The 19351-nt window shown below is 39.1% G+C and overlaps 2 protein-coding genes across 2 annotated transcripts; one reads left to right on the forward strand and one right to left on the reverse strand.

Moving 5' to 3' along the window:
- Positions 1-2131: 2131 nt before the first annotated feature.
- On the reverse strand, positions 2132-13968 carry tmem38a (transmembrane protein 38A). Its single transcript, XM_047374916.1, has 6 exons — positions 13302-13968; positions 7418-7574; positions 6499-6683; positions 5206-5293; positions 4812-4929; positions 2132-2861 (listed from the first exon to the last, which is right to left on the reverse strand). The coding sequence occupies exons 1-6, from the start codon at positions 13426-13428 to the stop codon at positions 2655-2657; spliced, it is 882 nt and encodes a 293-aa protein (XP_047230872.1). The 5' UTR covers positions 13429-13968; the 3' UTR covers positions 2132-2654.
- A 743-nt stretch (positions 13969-14711) lies between these two features.
- On the forward strand, positions 14712-19148 carry smim7 (small integral membrane protein 7). Its single transcript, XM_047374917.1, has 5 exons — positions 14712-14833; positions 15043-15084; positions 15177-15229; positions 17337-17427; positions 18564-19148. The coding sequence occupies exons 1-5, from the start codon at positions 14808-14810 to the stop codon at positions 18577-18579; spliced, it is 228 nt and encodes a 75-aa protein (XP_047230873.1). The 5' UTR covers positions 14712-14807; the 3' UTR covers positions 18580-19148.
- The last annotated feature ends 203 nt before the right edge of the window (positions 19149-19351 follow it).

The following is a 19351-nucleotide window of genomic DNA, read 5'->3' on the forward strand; positions in this document are numbered from 1 at the left end:
ATCAAATGCATGGACTCGTTTTTCAGCGTCACTCCTGGACAGGATATTTCTAATTTTGGCAATGTTCCAGAGGTGAAAGAAGGAAATCCTAGAAACCTGTTTAATATGGGATTTAAATGACATGTCCTGGTCAAAAATAACTCCAAGGTTTTTTACTTTATTACCGGAGGTCAATTTAATGCCATCCAGGTTAAGTGATTGACTAAGCAGTTTCTTTTTTAAAGACTCCGGTCCAAAGACGACAGTTTCTGTCTTGTCTGAATTTAGAAGCAAAAAATTTAAAGTCATCCAAGTTTTTATATCTTCAAGACATGCTTGTAGTCTATCTAACTGGTTGGGTTCATCAGGATTTATGGATAAGTAAAGCTGAGTATCATCAGCGTAACAGTGAAAATTTATCCTATGCTGCCTGATAATTTGACCTATTGGAAGCATATATATAGTAAAGAGAATTGGCCCAAGTACTGAACCCTGTGGTACTCCACAATTAACCCTGGAGTTCAAAGATGATTTATCGTTTACATGAACAAACTGGAATCTGTCAGACAAATAAGATTTAAACCAGCCTAGCGCTGTTCCCCTGATCCCTGCAGCATATTCCAGCCTTTCTAAGAGAATATTATGATTGACTGTATCAAATGCAGCACTGAGATCTAACAGGACCAGTACAGACACAAGTCCATTATCTGAGGCCATAAGAATATCATTAGTGACTTTCAGCAGAGCTGTTTCAGTGCTATGATGAGCTCTGAAGCCTGACTGAAACTCTTCAAACAGGTCATTGCTGTATAAATGTTCACACATTTGATTAGCAACAATTTTCTCAAGAATTTTAGATAAGAATGGAAGATTGGATATAGGTCTGTAATTTTTCAAGTCATCTCGATCAAGCGAAGGTTTCTTAAGTAAAGGTTTAATTACAGCTACCTTAAAAGCTTGTGGTTCTGATCCATTTACTAAAGATAGATTAATCATATCTAAAATGGGGCTGGTAATCAGAGGGAACACTTCCTTAAATAATTTGGTTGGGATTGGGTCTAACATACAAGTTGAAGGTTTAGATGAAATGGTGGCAGGTGAAGTTTTAACTTTTTCATCTGAAGTTTAGGAAGCAAGTATATTCGTTTTGTTTGTTTCCTGGATGGCTCTATCTGACGGTGGAGGGGAGGAGAGAAGAGGTAAGCTGGACCAGCGCAGGTCCAACTCTCTGCTCTGCACGCAGCCCTTCTCCGTTGAGGGACACACGAGGCGGGACACGGATGTGTGCTGGCGAAGGGGGGGGGGGGGATTTTATAATGTGGGGCGCTGGTATTATAGGCCTTTAAATTCAGAAATTTGACCTTGGGCCCTACATTATACACTGTTAAAAAAAAAAAAAAAGATTTCAGGAGGGTACTTTTTTCTCCAAAGGATAAAAGGGCAGATGCTCTAGCACCACCTAGCGTCTATCTGTGCACGTCCCTGCTCCAAGTCTTTAGTCTGTGCCTCCTGCACTGAGGAACTGGTGTCATAATTCGCATGTTGGTCTTGCAAAGCACCCCCACTTTATGACATGAAGTGCTTTTTCCACCGCCCAACAATTTCCCCAGTCCAGATTAGCAGAACCAGTTCAGCAACCCAAAAGCAACCTGGGATGGAATCTGTTTCAACTATCTAAGTCATTGAAAAGTTTTCAAGGATTCCTTTGAGACCAACTACCAGTCCTTCTCCAAAGCATCTCTGAATCCCTCTCTACATGTTTGTCTAGTTTTTTCTGCATCTAGTTTTATGTAATTTACTTTTTTATTTAATTTATTAAACATTCATGTCAAAACCCATGAACTGCAGTACAGTCAACTGATGTAATTACCAAAAAACATGGCATGTAGGGCCAGTGTGGAGTCACCATAATCAAAGGTGGTCACTGGAGACCCCAAGCATCTACAGAGTGGTCAGGACCACAGAGAAATCCAACATCACAGCAAAGGAACCGCATCTATCCATAACAAATCAGGATAGCTAACTCCTCCAAAAGAAACCCTAACTATGTTTATTACAGAAGACTGGAAATAAGATGGATGCAAAATGTTTGCTGACACATATTAATCAACTACTAATGGCAGTTTTCTCACTCAGGAACAAAAGACCATCATAACACAACATTTCTCTTGATTTTATTTAATCATAGAAATCTGGTTTCATCTCAGATATAAAGGAGAAATGTTAACTTACATAATGCCTTATTCACATTTTCATTTCTGATTGAGAGCTGAATCAAATTGTCTTTTTTTTTTGTTTCTTTCTGGATAACAAAAAAATTGACTAAAATAAGACCACTTCCAAGAACTAAAACTATGGGTGTGGAGCCATGGCCATGATATTGATACCATGCAGCTCCTGAACCACCCCTGGATCACCACACAGCGTTGGGTGAAGATGCAGATGTCCCCAGACTCATAAGTAATCAGCTTTAAGATGTCGAGGTTTGGTTGACGTGTGAAACATTTGCCTTGGTATTTACAGTCCCCCAGCTATGTAAAATGCAAAAAACACCATGTCGCTCCAATAAAAAGGGTCTCATCTGGAGAGGGATCAAACTGCTCCTTTCCTTATAAAAGGAACAGGAAGTCAATGGCATCAGGACAATTCAAATGCAGTTTCACCAGCATGACGTCCTACTCAGCTTTCTTGGCCTTCCTCTTGCGAGCACCTTCGCTCAGCTCCTCCTTGGTTTTGACAGGTGAAGGAGGAGCAGCACCAGCAGGAGGATGATGGTTGTCCTCCTCGCCGCCACCCAGGGGAGAGCCGAACAGCAAATGGCAAGTCCAGGACTCAATGAGGCTGAAGGGGGAACCATGAGAGTGCCGGGCTGTCATCACCACCTGAAAGGACAATAACATCAACAATAAGTTTTAATTGAAGAGGCTCCATATCTTTAATGTTCACCAGTACAATAAACATAAGCTGCAATCCTTCATGATTTATTTCCTTCCTGATTATTCTGGCGCTGTTCAGTGCTGACAGCATGCATAGCTTCAGTCATTGGATTTTAATGTTCCTTGTACTGCATGAGAGAATAAAAGTGAAGTAGTCTGTTTCTTCTTTTGGTGGTACCTAATGCGTCAGATAAAGAGCCTTACATTCTGACTCAGTTTAACCAAAAGGTGCACTGATGAGAAAAAAAATACCACTGTGATTATTGGTCCATCAGGAAAGTAACTACAGTTGAAACAGATATTTGATAGAAACGTATTTCTATTTGCTAATTGTCAAAATAAGGACAGAGAGAATATTTAAAGATTTTATTTTTCCTTTTTTAAAGATTTCTTTGGTATTTAGTAGAAATGTTTTAAACTGCCTGACTTGAAATGTTTTAGTAATCCTTGAACCAGTTTCTTACAGTAGTTTTCGTGAATTTTGGCCCATTCCTCCTGTCAGAACTGCTGCTGTGGAGTCAGGCTCGGGGGCCATCTTGCTCAAAAACACCTTTTGCAGCTCTGCACACAAATTTTCTCTGAGACTGAGATTATAGGTTTGTAATGGGAAATCCAAAACACTGACCGTGTTCTCCACCTCGATACTAAGTTGGTGGTATGCTTAGTGTCATTGTCATTTGGAAGACCCTTCTGCACCCGGGCTTTAACTTCCAGGCTAACGTGCTTCAGTGTTCCTGCATAACATCCTTCCCTCATGCTGCCGTCTATTTTGTGAAGTGGAGCAGTCCATCCTGCAGTGAAACACCCCCACAACATGATGCAGCCACCTCTGTACTTCACAGTTGATTAGCTGAGAGCTCACCTTACTCTGTGACACAGAACCCGTTTCAAGTATGATGGCAGAATATTCCTATCATATGATGAAAGGCGGCACCTTCAGGCATCTAGAAATTGTAGCCAACGATGAACCAGAGTCTCTTTCTAATATCTTGCCGGATTTCTTTTGATTTTCTCATAATGCTACCAAAGAAAGTGGTGTGTTTGAGGACTGCCTTATAACACATCTACGAGTGTGCCTCTAATTAACTCCAGTGTTGTGAATGAATTAATCAGAATCTTACGAATCCATGAAGTCATTATCCAAGCTTCCCTCAACCGTGCAACTTAGAATTTGAAGAAAACATTTAAAAATGTCTAAAAACATGATCTCTCTCACTATCAGGTTATTTAACAAAAACACATTATGATAACCCTAACTGCCCTAAAAAGGAAAACTTTAGTCTCACTTCATATAAGGAAGTGAAAAAACATGGTTATGTGTCTTTTTAAGCATTATATCTGGTTTCAATTGTAAATGACTAATTGCTTTGCCCAAATAAAATGTTAAGAGTTGGATGCATGGACTGGTGGGGTACAAATGAATCGCTCATTGGGATTAATAAAGATGCCTGAATGTGAATCTGAAATGTTTATCTGCAGAAGTTTGTCTCTGATTGGAAATAACCCAGACATCTCCCAAAGACTAAAATAATTAGGGGAATGTTTTTTAGTAATATATTTATTTCTTTTTATCTATATTTTAACAAAAAATAGCACATTGGAATTTTTTATACCCTCTTAAATAAACAATCAAAAATTCTATATTGGCATTAGAGCAATCGGACCTTCCTGATACCTGCTGACAAGCTTTTAAATGTTTTTCAACATTTCTCACTGAGCTCCAAGTCTTTGAATGTCTCCTTGCCATTACACTAATCTTTAGCTCCTTCCACAGATTATCAATCAGATTTAAGTCGGGACTCTAGCTGGGCCATTAATCTAAATCTGCAGGGCTATGAATGATTTGGGGCTTAACTGTATGTCAATTAATCATCTGGTTCACGTTTAAGGTTTCACCTTGGTTGTGGCCATGAAGAGGGTGAAGACCAGGATGAGGGTGCTCTTGGACACTGGCAGCCAGTGGGCCTCCTGCAGGGTGAACAGAATCGCTCCGTACAAGCTGGCTTTAGTCGGGCTGCCGAGAACAACGACAAGCTGTTTATTTCTACTACCTTGATCTGTGACTGAAACTATGATGCATCTTAACAGGAAACATTTCCTCAAACTACTACAATTCAGAGGAAATTTGGTATCAAAATAAAAAAAAAAGAAAATACTATTTATCTTAAATGCAATTTCTTTCTATGTAAACACCTTCAAGTACTTATCATATGAGTGAAAATGATTTTTATATATTGTTTAAATCAGGTTTTGCTGAGACAGTAATAAAGGTTTTCCTACTCTCACTTACAATGACATGTTGAGGACCTCATTAGTCTCGGGCCTCCACACACCGCGCAGCAGCTGCTCAAAATTGGAAATAAGAGCCACTCCAGATCCTGAGAGAATAAAATTAGCATGGAAAAAATGAGACAAGAGAGACAAGAGAAAAGCCTGTTTTGTCTCAAAGCTCTTATTTTAGTCCTTGCAGGGCCTCTTTATATCAGCCAGGACAGCAGAGGATAAAAAAAAACCTTAATGCGCCTTTTTGCTGACCTTACCGTTTCAAGAAACAAGGAAAAACAGGAGAAAATGGGGTTGACATTCATGCTTTACTTCACTGGATCAAAAAACTGAGAATCATTTTCTTCCTGACCGACAAGAATGATGGTTTTTCTTCTTTAAACAGAACCAGCGCAAATAAATAAAGGGGTCACAGACAATAACTCAACAAATCATCCTATGTTGTACTTCAAGAAAGCACAATGATAAACTTTTGACCTCAGGGTAACTTCTTTAAACAATAGCGTCAAGACTAGATGTGTTGCAAAACGATGTCTCTGCCTGAATGGGAACAGATTCCTAACAAGGAAATTTACAGAAGCAGCTAAAGGGCAGAAGGGGACGGGTAACTGTGTCTGCATGCAGTTATAATTATAGATTAATTACACAGGCCAAAGTTTTCAAGTGTTTCTGCTAATTATGAAGATTTTCTGCTTACAGCCAATGAAAACATGAAATGTAAGATCAGAATATTACATCAAACCAATAAATAACATTTTAATACAGAGATGTGCACCTAATGAAAGCATGTTTAATACCTGCTTAAAGGTTATTTTCAAAGGGTTCTTTTAATCTGACAACAAGTCTCATCAGAACACATATTTTAATTTATTGAATATATTTAGTCAGTCAGTCAGTCATTTTCTACTGCTTATTCCATAGTGGGTCACGGGGAAGCTGGTGCCTATCTCCAAACTTTACCCATAAAAAATGTGTAAATGATTGTAAATCAGTTCATTTTTAGACTTCAGTTCAGAATATTGAAAATATGAACTATCAGGTAATTTCGTTTTAATATTTAGAGGCTGAACTTTAAGCTAATAAAAGAATGACCTTGTTTAACAGCGGCCATTAGCGGTCAGAGAAATTATTAAAGGTTTTTAATGTTATGATGCTAATGTCACAAAGTAGTCCTCACTCCATAAACAGTAAATTACATTTTTATTTCCTTTACAAAGCAAACATAACTGAGAGATAATAAACAGATTTTTTTTTTTAGCAGTTCAACTTTTAGACACTGACAGGCACAGCAAACACCAACCTTTGACGTATCCAACGATCACCATGGTGAAGTAGCCATGGTGGTAGGCGTGGTGGGCGTGGTGGACGCCTGCGGCGATCTTACGAGTGCGGACGACCTCCTTAAGAGCGACCAACACCAGCTTGACAGGCAGGAAGGCCACACACTTGTAGAAGAGGTTCAGGGGGCAGTAGAAGATGAGGTACCTATTAGGGTTTGACACACAGGTATGATAATGGTCACAAAGGAGTTGGGAACATCTGGTAGGTTCCTGTCAAAAATAGGCATTTTCCAGCACCTTGAATCATTTTTGGTTACTTTATTTGACTTTTATTAATACAGGAGACCTGTTCCAACACTATGTAAAATCCTAAAAGTTACATACAAAGCCACGATTACAGCTACAGAGCACTGTTCACTAAAACCAGCCGCCACAGAGACAGTTTCTTCCCCCAGGCTGTTTCTCTGATGAACATTCAATAGAGTACAAAACAACAGCATACAGATGTCGCAAATGCACCTTTTTTATTAGATATGTGTATATTGTAAATTGTAAATTGTAAATTGTAAATTTGTATATTCTGTAATGCAAAAACAGAACAAAAGAGCAAAGTGTACCGGAGGCAAATTCCTTGTTTGTATGTACAAACTTGGCAATAAAGCTGATTCTGATTCTGATGATTAAGGAGAAAAACATGATAAAGAACAAAAGCAATAGCCTACTGTCATTTTCTCAATATTTATGACCTGCATATAAATATATAATTTGCCCCAATAATGTCAAACTTTTATATAAAAGTCTTACAGTTGTAAAAGTTTACTAATCAATCTTCTTTGTTGTGTCTAAAACACTATCTCAAAATTGTGGCCACTGTGTAAAACATCATGATGATAAATACATCTCTGAGATGGACGGGTTTCACTCCAGCTATCTTCTCACCAGACAGCTGAGGCCAGCAGGATGTGGCTGTTGTACTGGAAATAGTCAACAGGGCTGCTCCCGAGCATGATGTCAGCCAGGATGTAGCTACCGAAGCAGTAGAGCATAGCGCAGAGCCAGGAGGCCACGGGACTCCTGCGAGACACCTCCACCGAGCCTGCAACACCGGTGGAAAGACGGCATTAAAATGGACACTTCAGAACATGTGGATGACAGGGACCATCAGGAGGCTTAAGAACTAAATGAGGTTTTTATTCCAACTCCAGAAAACTAGAGAGACTCACAGAAAAAAAAAATTTAAACAGGGGTTTAAATAACTCATTTCATTCATTTTGATAAAAAAGTGGATGTATGGAAATAAAATGCAGGTAAATAAAAAGGTTTTACTCTGGTGTCTCCTAGTGGTAAAATAAAAACACGACATGTCCAAGGCCCACACCAAAATAGTTTAATCTTTATGTAATATATATATATATATATAATTCTGAAACATGTTTGTTTATTTACAAGATGTCTATGAGCCTACTGTTGCTGTCCTGTTAAAAAAATAGACAATTAGTAACTTTATTAGTAATTAGTTGCAGTTTCTGAAGGTTTTAGACTTCAACAATAAAAACAGCAGGTGTTCATAAATGTCTTTATTTGAGACTGTATAAGGAAGTTTACATTTACGAAATTCTTGCCAACTTCCAATGACCACACGGTTACTAACAACCCTATAGATGCATTATTATCAGTGGTTCCCGAGTGTCCCTGTGAGCTGTATCTTTGTCTACACCCAGTCTTGTGTTTCAGGTCACGCCCTGATAATACAATTTATAATCCCAGACTGAAATATCTTTCAACTGAACCTGACAAATAACCAGAGTAAAACACAGAATTAAAACTACAAACTCAGAGAGGATATATAGATTGAATACAATCTAGAATAAATACATGTTTATGATTGGCTGGCAATGATCCATTAAAATCCTCCATAAATGACCTGCTCTGAATCCACCTAGGAGCTATGAAGGTAAAGGTGTTTACACGTCATGCTGCTCTACTTTTACACGTCACTGTTTAAACAAAGAGCAGGTAGAGTATTTCAGAGGTGAACTTACACAGTGACTCCCTTCAGTGTCACTGAATTACAGCCATGTTTCAGTTAGCACCAAGTTTAGTGTGTGACTGTAAGCTTTTAGTTGAAAGTTTGTGCAATGAATGTGCAGATGAAAAGAGTCTGCAGCAATCGTGCATAATCACAGATTTCTATCTTTTCTTCATTTCTTAACTGTTAACTCGTATTCTTGTCCTGTTTCTTTTGTTTCACAACTTGTTCTGTGCCTCCCTTGGACTCACTCTCTCACTGTCCCAGTTTGAGCTCACTTTCGTTCACTTGTCATATTCCAGCCATTTTACCCACATTTGTTTTTATTGTAGTGATGCTGTGGCAGCACCAGTTGGATGGACACTGCTCCATAATAAAGCACCAGGATAACAGATAGAGCTTCTAGCAGCAGCTCTGTTAAATCTAGGTACCCTATAGGAGCGGACCTCCAGCGTTACGCTGATGTTGGAAGAACACCGTCTTAATCTAACTGCTCAGGTCAAGTTTAACTGGTGTACACGCGGCTCTACTGGAAGCACATTGATGGTTCTGAATTCATTTTCCTAAATACAGGTCCTTCTCAAAATATTAGCATATTGTGATAAAGTTCATTATTTTCTATAATGTCATGAAGAAAATTTAACATTCATATATTTTAGATTCATTGTACACTAACTGAAATATTTCAGGTCTTTTATTGTCTTAATACGGATGATTTTGGCATACAGCTCATGAAAACCCAAAATTCCTATCTCACAAAATTAGCATATTTCATCCGACCAATAAAAGAAAAGTGTTTTTAATACAAAAAACGTCAACCTTCAAATAATCATGTACAGTTATGCACTCAATACTTGGTCGGGAATCCTTTGGCAGAAATGACTGCTTCAATGCGGCGTGGCATGGAGGCAATCAGCCTGTGGCACTGCTGAGGTCTTATGGAGGCCCAGGATGCTTCGATAGCGGCCTTTAGCTCATCCAGAGTGTTGGGTCTTGAGTCTCTCAACGTTCTCTTCACAATATCCCACAGATTCTCTATGTGGTTCAGGTCAGGAGAGTTGGCAGGCCAATTGACCACAGTGATACCATGGTCAGTAAACCATTTACCAGTGGTTTTGGCACTGTGAGCAGGTGCCAGGTCGTGCTGAAAAATGAAATCTTCATCTCCATAAAGCTTTTCAGCAGATGGAAGCATAAAGTGCTCCAACATCTCCTGATAGCTAGCATTGACCCTGCCCTTGATAAAACACAGTGGACCAACACCAGCAGCTGACACGGCACCCCAGACCATCACTGACTGTGGGTACTTGACACTGGACTTCTGGCATTTTGGCATTTCCTTCTCCCCAGTCTTCCTCCAGACTCTGGCACCTTGATTTCTGAATGACATGCAGAATTTGCTTTCATCCGAAAAAAGTACTTTGGACCACTGAGCAACAGTCCAGTGCTGCTTCTCTGTAGCCCAGGTCAGGCGCTTCTGCCGCTGTTTCTGGTTCAAAAGTGGCTTGACCTGGGGAATGTGGCACCTGTAGCCCATTTCCTGCACACACCTGTGCACGGTGGCTCTGGATGTTTCTACTCCAGACTCAGTCCACTGCTTCCGCAGGTCCCCCAAGGTCTGGAATCGGCCCTTCTCCACAATCTTCCTCAGGGTCCGGTCACCTCTTCTCGTTGTGCACCGTTTTCTGCCACACTTTTTCCTTCCCACAGACTTCCCACTGAGGTGCCTTGATACAGCACTCTGGGAACAGCCTATTCATTCAGAAATGTCTTTCTGTGTCTTACCCTCTTGCTTGAGGGTGTCAATAGTGGCCTTCTGGACAGCAGTCAGGTCGGCAGTCTTACCCATGATTGGGGTTTTGAGTGATGAACCAGGCTGGGAGTTTTAAAGGCCTCAGGAATCTTTTGCAGGTGTTTAGAGTTAACTCGTTGATTCAGATGATTAGGTTCATAGCTCGTTTAGAGACCCTTTTAATGATATGCTAATTTTGTGAGATAGGAATTTTGGGTTTTCATGAGCTGTATGCCAAAATCATCCGTATTAAGACAATAAAAGACCTGAAATATTTCAGTTAGTGTGCAATGAATCTAAAATATATGAATGTTAAATTTTCATCATTACATTATGGAAAATAATGAACTTTATCACAATATGCTAATTTTTTGAGAAGGACCTGTATGAGCCCCGGGCGGAACATTTAAAAGGTAACAGATAATGTTATTCTGGAGAAACTAAGGCTGATGTTTTGAACTGGCAGAAAAACCAGTAAACTAGGCTGAACAGGCATAGTGGAAACAACGCTGCATCAGAGGACGGGGAATCAGGGTCTCCTCTTTGGATTTTATAGATGTTGTGGTTTTGTCGTCTTCAAGTCATGATGACGATGTCCACCGAGGTGGTTCTGGTGTGCAATCATGATGCCTCCCTATAGAGATTTTCCAGGCATGTCGAACTGAAAAGAGAGCCTGGAACGGATAAAGAACGCACGGTACTTTATAGGCCTTGAGTCCTCCATAGTAAGCTGGAGAATATTGCTGGAGAGAGGGATTTCTGGGTTTCCAAACTGGACCTGCTACCTCTGCACCTTGATCTGGAACAGACGGATGGATGGATGTCCACCTAGTCCTAGTCCTTAGCCTGTTTATGAGCAATCAAATCACGCTTTCATTTAAATCTGTGTGAACACAAACCTCTCGGAGGAACCACAAAGAATGACTTTACAGATAACAATTATAGACTTGTTGGTGCTCCAACATTAAAACTGAGCTGCAGGAGCAAATCTCCAGCAACAGGTGGGAGGGGGAGTCCTGGCTCTACTGGTGCTCAACGTAAAAGCAATCTGATCTTTGAAAATGTTGCTCTGCCTATAAATACATTCAGCTGTACTCCTCCTCCCTTGCAACTGTCGGGCCTGACCTCTGACCCCACACTTGTCTATCTTCACTTTCTTCAGCCTGAAAAAGTCATTCATGGTCTCCCGCAGCAAGGACTCCTCCTCTCTGCTGGTGGAGAATATGAGGTGATCTCACACATGCTGGCATAGCAGCAAAAGGCATTTGACTGTCAAATGATTGCTCTGAAAATAAGCTCAGGTTTCAGATAGAAAGACATGCTGCAGACGATGTTAACTCTGTCTCTTTATATAACTACAACAGTTGTGTAAAACCTGGAAACCACCACTTACAACTGCTTTTTGACATGTTGACAGCCTTTCTTTCCCTATAACTTGATAGAATCAAAATGGGAAAACCTGCTTCTCCCATTACCAGCAAAACACCACGTCACATAACTAACAGGGGCGGGTATGTTGCACTTATAGATGTAACATAGCATTAGCACTTAGCATAAACTACAGAATATCACCACAAGAAGCAATTACTCATACTGCTGCAAAAACATCTAATTACCACATTTATGTTAGTGCAATCTATATGATTTATTGTTATTTTTATATTGAGACATTAGCACACATTTAGAATAAATACCCACAAAACAGTCAAAATGTAGGACAATTTTAATTAAACCCTCTAATTATGCACGTGTTTTTCTGCTCCTTATGGCATAACACTGTAAGTATAAACAAACTGATATTAGCTGGTTAATTACTCAGGCTAAGAGATTCTGCATGTAGCTAGGAAACTTCCAAAACAGTTACTTTAATAAGTAAACCATGACTGTCTGTGCTTTACACCCCAGGAAATACTTCCAAACAGCCAAATTAAGCAAGAGGAACAGTACAGAAGTCCTTTTCAGCCAGCTGACCGGCACAGTGAAGCAACGTGTGGGGGAGGGAGGAGAAAACTCAGGTCACACCAGCCTCAATAAATCAGGTTCAAGCTTCAATAAACCTTGATACAAGCTTAACTGAAACTCATGTAAAAGCCATGGAGGGGTTCTAAAAAGGTTATTCATTAATTCCTTTCTAACTTAAAACAAAGCAACATTAACTTTTTAAACCTGTATTAAAGCAAGAACAACAATATAACAGAAACAGAGAATATTCTGCAACTTTCACTGAATATTTGGTCAAAAAACGAGTTCCCAAAATTCAAATGGATAAAATTTCTGTGCTCTCCCTGAAACCTGAAAGAAAACCTGTGCAGTAAAGGCTAAAAGATTATATTTACGCTCCATCATGCTAATATGTTCAAACTGTGCAAGCTGCTTTGAACAGATGTGAGAGACAACCTCTCTGCCTCTCTTTATGTGCCTGACCTGTCCCAATGAACCAAAGCAAGGCAGACAAGGCCTTTTAAGATCTTTTGACTTCATGGTGAGGAAGATCTGTTTTTAGATTAGAGGCATTTTTTATGTTTTAGGCTCGGTGCAAATAACAGACCTCACTGAGGCCTGAAAAAGTGCAACACATGAGCTTCAGAGGCACCCTGACTCTGTCTATTTCAGGCTCTTCTATTTATTGCTGGCATGCACAGACCTTCTCTTATCTCAGGTTTCATCCTTCTGCCAGCTCTCTTGCTCAAATAAGTGAAATCCTGAAGAAAACCAACCCAAATCCGAGAGGTTTAGCTTACTCTAAAAGAGTTCAGGCTGCAGCATGAACACACACAGTCTCCTAAAAAGAAGACAGGCTGTAGAGTCACTGATGCAGTTTATATAACAGGTCATGCTTTATAAGGAAAGATTACGATTCACCTCCAGGACTATTCCGCCAAAATAAAGACTGGTTGAAGGCTACTACTGCACTAAAATATCTGGGTGCCTTCATTGAAGTTACTCTAAAATGCAGCAACGTTTTTTTGTTTAGACACATTTCAAAATTGTGAAACACTCACCTGGCTCATATTTGAGGTAGAGGATGGAAACGATATAATAGGCGAGATCAAACACTGGAAACATTCCCATTTTGGAAAAAGCCTGGGCAAGATCGCCCAAATTAAGAACTGCCAGCACGTTTTCCATGTTGCCTCTCTGATGAGCAGAATACCTCTTTCAGTCCCTTTTTTACTTCTATTTTTGCTCCAACTGCGCAGTCTGGACGAGAAGCCCCCCTCTCAGCCCAGAGTCCTCCGGTCTCGAAAGTGAACGCCTGCAACTCTCAAGCGCTCCTATTAATACCACCCATATCCACAGTCTCTCAGCTGCATCCTCATCCTCCTCTGCGCTCCATCCCAGCTGCTCCACTTTTCAGGTGACAGGAGGTTTCAGGAAAACAACCACAGCCTTGTCCTCCTGTCTGGATCCTAATCAGTGGCGAACTGGGCCACACGAAGCTGTTTGAGGATTAACGTCGCAGCGGATCATAACAAAACCCGAGACACTTGTCCGAGCTTAACGTCCACAAAGGTTTATTCACCGGGTCAAAACATAACAAAAAACGTCCTAAATCCGGATGGGATGATCGTCCATCGAGACCGTCTCACAGCCAGATGATCAGATCTAAATGAATCCCAGCCGTTGGTGTTTATACCATAGATGAGGATGGAGTGGATGGTACAGAAAAATTAAACTGCTATAAAATTCATTCAACCGATTAAATGTTATTTTTAAGGAATTCGTTTTATTCGTGTATCTTTTTTGAGGCTAATGAAAAAAAGCAGTAATACTTAATCGCCACTAGATGGCGACAAAACACATCCTTTATTTATTTATATTATTTATATAATATTTTTTTTATTTGAATGTGTCAATACTATATTAAATACATTAAATCATATATTAAATACATTAAATAATTAAAATGTGAAAATGTTTCAGTGAAATTTGCATTAATTGTGTTAAAATCATATATAACTATAGAAGGATTCATTTTATTAACGCTTTTTCTCAGTTCTGTTATATCGAGTGACAAAAGTGTCATAATTTCTTACATCAATAAGTTGTTTGTTTGACGTTGTTTGCTTTTGGTTTCAATTCAATTCAATTCAAAAATACTTTATTAATCCCAATGGGAAATGAAATGTTGTTATAGCTCATATTATGAAGGTTTCTTCAAAGAGCCGTTGTAGATGCTGATGGCTGTAGGCAGGAAGGATCTCCTGTAGCGCTCCGTCTTACAGCAGATCTGAAGACGGAATTTAATTCCTTGAGCTAAATTAATCTGTACACCGGTGATAGCTAACACTCTGAACAGACTGATTATCCAAATCAGATCAGTGGAGATATCCTTCTCGTTTTCTGGCACTGAATGCATTTAGCGTAAAACGCCAGCTGTGCCTTACAGTCTAAACTCAGGAGAAAACTTATCACAAAACCCTTCGAAAACGTTCTGAATTCTTATTGGCTACGGTTCTGCGTACGTCAAGAGACCCGGAAGTAAGGTGTTTTGTGATGTGAAGAAAATGCTGGGGGATCTGTTAATATTCGGGTAAATTATAAACGTGTTTACCATTGTTTGTAGCAAACCAGTTCTTACTGACTGGTTTGCTTTTAGTATGTTGCTGTTTTAGCTGGGAAACATCGATGAATCTTGTAAAACGTCACTGCCACCTCAGCAGCTAACGACAGCGTTAGCTTCCCGGTGAACAACAACATTTCCTCAGAGTGAACATTGCTGATTTTCTCTGTTCTCTTCAGGACGCTGCTGGTGAATGCAGGGGCTGTGCTGAATTTCAAGCTGTGAGTACAGGCGCCTCTTTAACCGTTAAAGCTAAGTTAACACCCCGATCAGATTGAGACTAGCAGCTGATGGTTTGTTTGGTTGTTCTTAGAAAGAGGAAGGAGTCGCATGGCTTTGGAGATGAGTCCGGAGCGTCGACCACAGGTCTGTAGGAGAAAGTAAAGACTGTTTGTTTGGCAACATAAGCAGTGGTGGAAAGTCAGTTACTGTGAAGATGATAAAGTACACAACAGTGCATCTGAATCAGAATGCCATTGAAAAGTTGGTGTATTTAGTATTTATTTCATAAAGCAAAACATATGTTGAGGTTTACATCTAATAAAGACCCAAAGTTCAGTTTTTTTCTGAAATTCAGAATTTTACATAAGACTATTAACTACTTGGTTGGGGCTCCTTTTGCATGAATTACTGAATCATTGCAGTGTAGCATGGAGGCAATCAGCCTGTGGCTCTGCTGAGGTGTTGTAGAGCCACAGGTTGCTTCAGATTGTTGGATCTGGTGTCTCACATCTTCCTCTTGACTGAACCCCATAGATTCTCTCTGGTTTAGGTTCAGTAAGTTTGCTGCCCAAGGAAAGTGATCCCTTTGCAGTTAATTCAGGTATTGGTAGTTTTGGCCTGCTGTACTCATCCTTATAAAGATCATCAACAGACAGAACCATGAAGTGCCCCAAAGTTCCCTAGAAGACAGCTGTCTTGGACTTTGGACTTGATAAAACACTCAGTGGAACAACAACAGCAGCAGATGACATGTTTCCCCAGATCACCACTGACAGCTGAAACATCACGCTGGACATCAAGCAACTTGGATTCTCTGTCTCTCTACTCTATACAGAAACGGCTTTAATGCCAAGCTCGTACAGGCAAACAAGGGAATTTGACTCCAGTACACTTTGCTCTCAGTACTCTAAGATCTTTAATATCCAAATTGAATGCAACATTCATCTGAAATGAGGACGTAGCTCCACTGAGCAACAGTTCATTCCTCTTTCTCTTTATTTTAGGTTGGGCAGTCCTTATTTTGATGGGACAGAATAAGCACAGTGTAGGATGTTAGACTTAGGGGTGGGGAAAAAAGACAACAAAAAGCATTTTAAATTCGACAGGCCCTTTGGTTTCAAATCTACCCCTGCACACGGCCAGAGCCGAACAAATACAAATAACAAAAATTAAAGTTACTCATTAAATTGGCTGTTACATTAAACAGTCCTGGTCAACAGTAGGGCTGCACCATTTAAAAAAAATCTTGCGATGGCGAAATCAGTTGTAATGTGTGCCTATTTGCTTTTTTCCTCTCTTCCTCAACTGTGCTTCTATCACTCTGTGACCTTTAACCTTTTGGGCTGTATGTGAGCATCTGTTGCCGTGACACTCTAACTGGCTACATCACATTCCCATGTAAAATGCAAGTTCATAACACTTGGAATACATTAGCCAACAGTTATCGGTCTCCAAACAGTCCTTTGCGATATGAATATTCACACACTGATATTGCGATGATGATATATTATGCAGCTCTATGGTTGGGATTCAAAACTGAGAATCCCAACCTATTTTTAATTTCTGAAGTTTGCAACAATCAGTTAGCTTGTTGTTACTGTTGCAGAATGACCTTTTTTATTCACTTAAAAAAAAAAAGAAAAGAATAAAAATAAAAAAATCATGGTTTACTGTAAATTTTTTAGTATTTCCCACCTCCTAAATACAATGGAGATTTCTAGCGATTACATTGAGATTATGTTTTGAAATCCTACATAGCTTTGATTGAAATGTGTAAATTGGATCAGGTCTAAAACTTCAACAAACCAGAGTGTTTACTTTAAAGGCTGCAAACATCTGAAAAAGGAACCGTGTTAGATGTTGGGCTATTTTTCTCCCAGTTTAGACTCCATATCTACTTTACTGTCAACATAAACTGATGTTTTTAGCCAAAAAACCTGAAAACTTTAACCACAACCACAGTTTAAACATAGGCTAAGATTTTACATACTCAACGTTTAAAGCAGCAGCTCAATAATTGCCTCATGGCGTGTCAGATTTATCAGGTGATTTAATGTAGTTTGAACGAGCTCCAGCATCTACCACGCTGCTGAACTAATCACACTAGTTCTGTAATTGTATATTAACGAGACATCAGCAAGAGGGATTAAACCAAAACCTTTGGGGTTTTCACTGGTGATGTTTGTTTACTTAAGAAGCTTTTTTTAGATTATTTAATCTGGATATTTCTACCCCTCCTGCCTCCTTATAGGTGACAACATCAGAGAGTTCCTCCTCAGCCTGCGATACTTCAGGATCTTCATCGCTCTCTGGAACGTCTTCATGATGTTTTGCATGATCCTGTGAGTAACCATCTGTTTGTCTGTTTCTGGATTTATTGGCTGATGGTTTGATGTCAGTAAATAAGTCCAGAGAAAATAAAATACTTCATTAGGTTGAAGGTTTTTTTCGATGACTTAGTTTTTGGTGTTGAATGGTACTCAGAAATGATGGTTTGATATAAACAGAAAAAGCTGAATCAAACATTTTTAGAGGAGAAACTGGCTAAAATAAACTAAATAACTAAATAACTTCTTTAAAAAACATTGGATTAGGCTTAAAACTAAAGGGTGTCTTCCTTGTTCTGAAAACATTATGAGATAAAAGCAGAGACCTGTTTGCTTGATTTATTTTTGGTCTAAAGTAAATTGATAATAATAAGAGGCAGTACTGTACAAGTTTAAAGTTAAACAGTTAACAGTGAGACATTGGATGGTTGTGTGTTTAATGAGTAGCTTTTATTTTTGTTATTTGTATTTGTTCGGCTCTGGCCGTGTGCTGGGATAGATTTTATATGTGTGTGTGTGTGTGTGTGTGTGTGTGTGTGTGTACGTACATACAGCATTTTAGTTTAGGTTTATGCAAACTAGCTAAATTAGACATATTTTCTTATAACACCAACCAATAAAACTGCAAAGTGTTTACAATATAATCCCTTGTATGTGTTGAAATGTCATCAACAGGCATTAATGGTATACACTCGCCACCTTAGATGTGTGGAGGTTTAGGCGACTTGGCAGGATTACAAGGTCTACAAGGGGTTAACAGTATTTCCTATCTGGCGCTCTTTGGCGTGTTTAACTCAAAACTCTGAATTCATCATCAACTAAATAAAAATGTAGTGAAAAGCATATTTAATTTCCTGCATAAGGATAGGTTTTTATTGTTCAATATAAACACATTAACTTGGACAGAACTATGAAACACCTTTTTGATTTCATATTTTTTTAAATAAATCCATGTTCAGGTCCAATGGTCTGAGTCTGTAATAAACACCTATAATAATGGACTGTTTTTAGGCTCATATAGAACAGTTTTTGTAAGCGAAAACGTTTGGGTCGGAACTTGGACCCAGCATGGACTTTTCTACAACTTTAACAAATGGCTCAGAATATTTCTGAGTAAATTTCTCTAACCAAACAAATATGTTTTTTTACAGACTCTTTGGATCATGATCAGGATGACTTACACATCCATGAGGACGGAAAACGTTCCGAACTTCTCCATGACCGGATACTTTTGCTCCTTTCACCATTTTAATTGCGGTAAAGTTTTATATTTAAACCCTCCCAGATTCCACTGTATTTCAGGCTGAATCAGATATCCTGAATCATTTTCCCTTAAAAGATGTTACATTTGATCTTTTTAGCTTCAGCCTTAACCTGCCATGTGTCGCCATTATGTTTGAAGCATTAGTTGTTTATCTCCCCTATGTTACTGTTTTATTTTTAAGGAGAATGTTCCTTGTGTACGGTTCTCACTTAAGATAGATTAGTTTGGATTTCATAAAAGGGACACATTCCTAGTTTTCTTCATCAGGTATTGTTTCAGATTTAAACATCTTCCTTTTAAAAGCATTACCTGTGACTTGTAAGAAAAAAAGGCTGTATATACACTATATTGTAAAGGTCCTCATACCTATTAAAAATAATTATTCCTACTGTTTTCGGATGCTGCTCGACTCTTTAAATGTATGTAAAAATAAAACATGTACCAGCAAATTAAAGCATTCGATTTTCAGATATTACCGTGTTTATCAGGGCAAAGGGATTTTGTTTTGTGTTATTTGTAGGTGGAAACATATTTAGGAATATTTCTCCAAGTCCATTGATTGTATTCCCTTTGTTTTGTCTGCCAAGACACTGTCTTCTGCATAGATAATATCCATAACTTTTGCTAAACAATATGCACAGCAGTCAGCGGTGTATTTACTAGTGTTGCAAAGTA

The sequence above is a fragment of the Girardinichthys multiradiatus genome, chromosome 9 (genome assembly GCF_021462225.1).
Source record: "Girardinichthys multiradiatus isolate DD_20200921_A chromosome 9, DD_fGirMul_XY1, whole genome shotgun sequence".
Lineage (NCBI taxonomy): Eukaryota > Metazoa > Chordata > Actinopteri > Cyprinodontiformes > Goodeidae > Girardinichthys > Girardinichthys multiradiatus.

Excerpts from the sequence above, each read along its gene's own strand:
- tmem38a (XM_047374916.1), bottom strand. The coding sequence starts at position 13,428 with ATGGAAAACGTGCTGGCAGTTCTTAATTTGGGCGATCTTGCCCAGGCT. Across the intron at positions 5,294-6,498 it reads GATCGTTGGATACGTCAAAG|GATCTGGAGTGGCTCTTATT; the intron begins GTTGGTGTTTGC and ends TTATTCTCTCAG. Across the intron at positions 2,862-4,811 it reads TCTTCATGGCCACAACCAAG|GTGGTGATGACAGCCCGGCA; the intron begins GTGAAACCTTAA and ends TTGTCCTTTCAG.
- smim7 (XM_047374917.1), top strand. The coding sequence starts at position 14,808 with ATGCTGGGGGATCTGTTAATATTCGG. Across the intron at positions 14,834-15,042 it reads GGGGATCTGTTAATATTCGG|GACGCTGCTGGTGAATGCAG; the intron begins GTAAATTATAAA and ends TGTTCTCTTCAG. Across the intron at positions 15,230-17,336 it reads GTCCGGAGCGTCGACCACAG|GTGACAACATCAGAGAGTTC; the intron begins GTCTGTAGGAGA and ends GCCTCCTTATAG.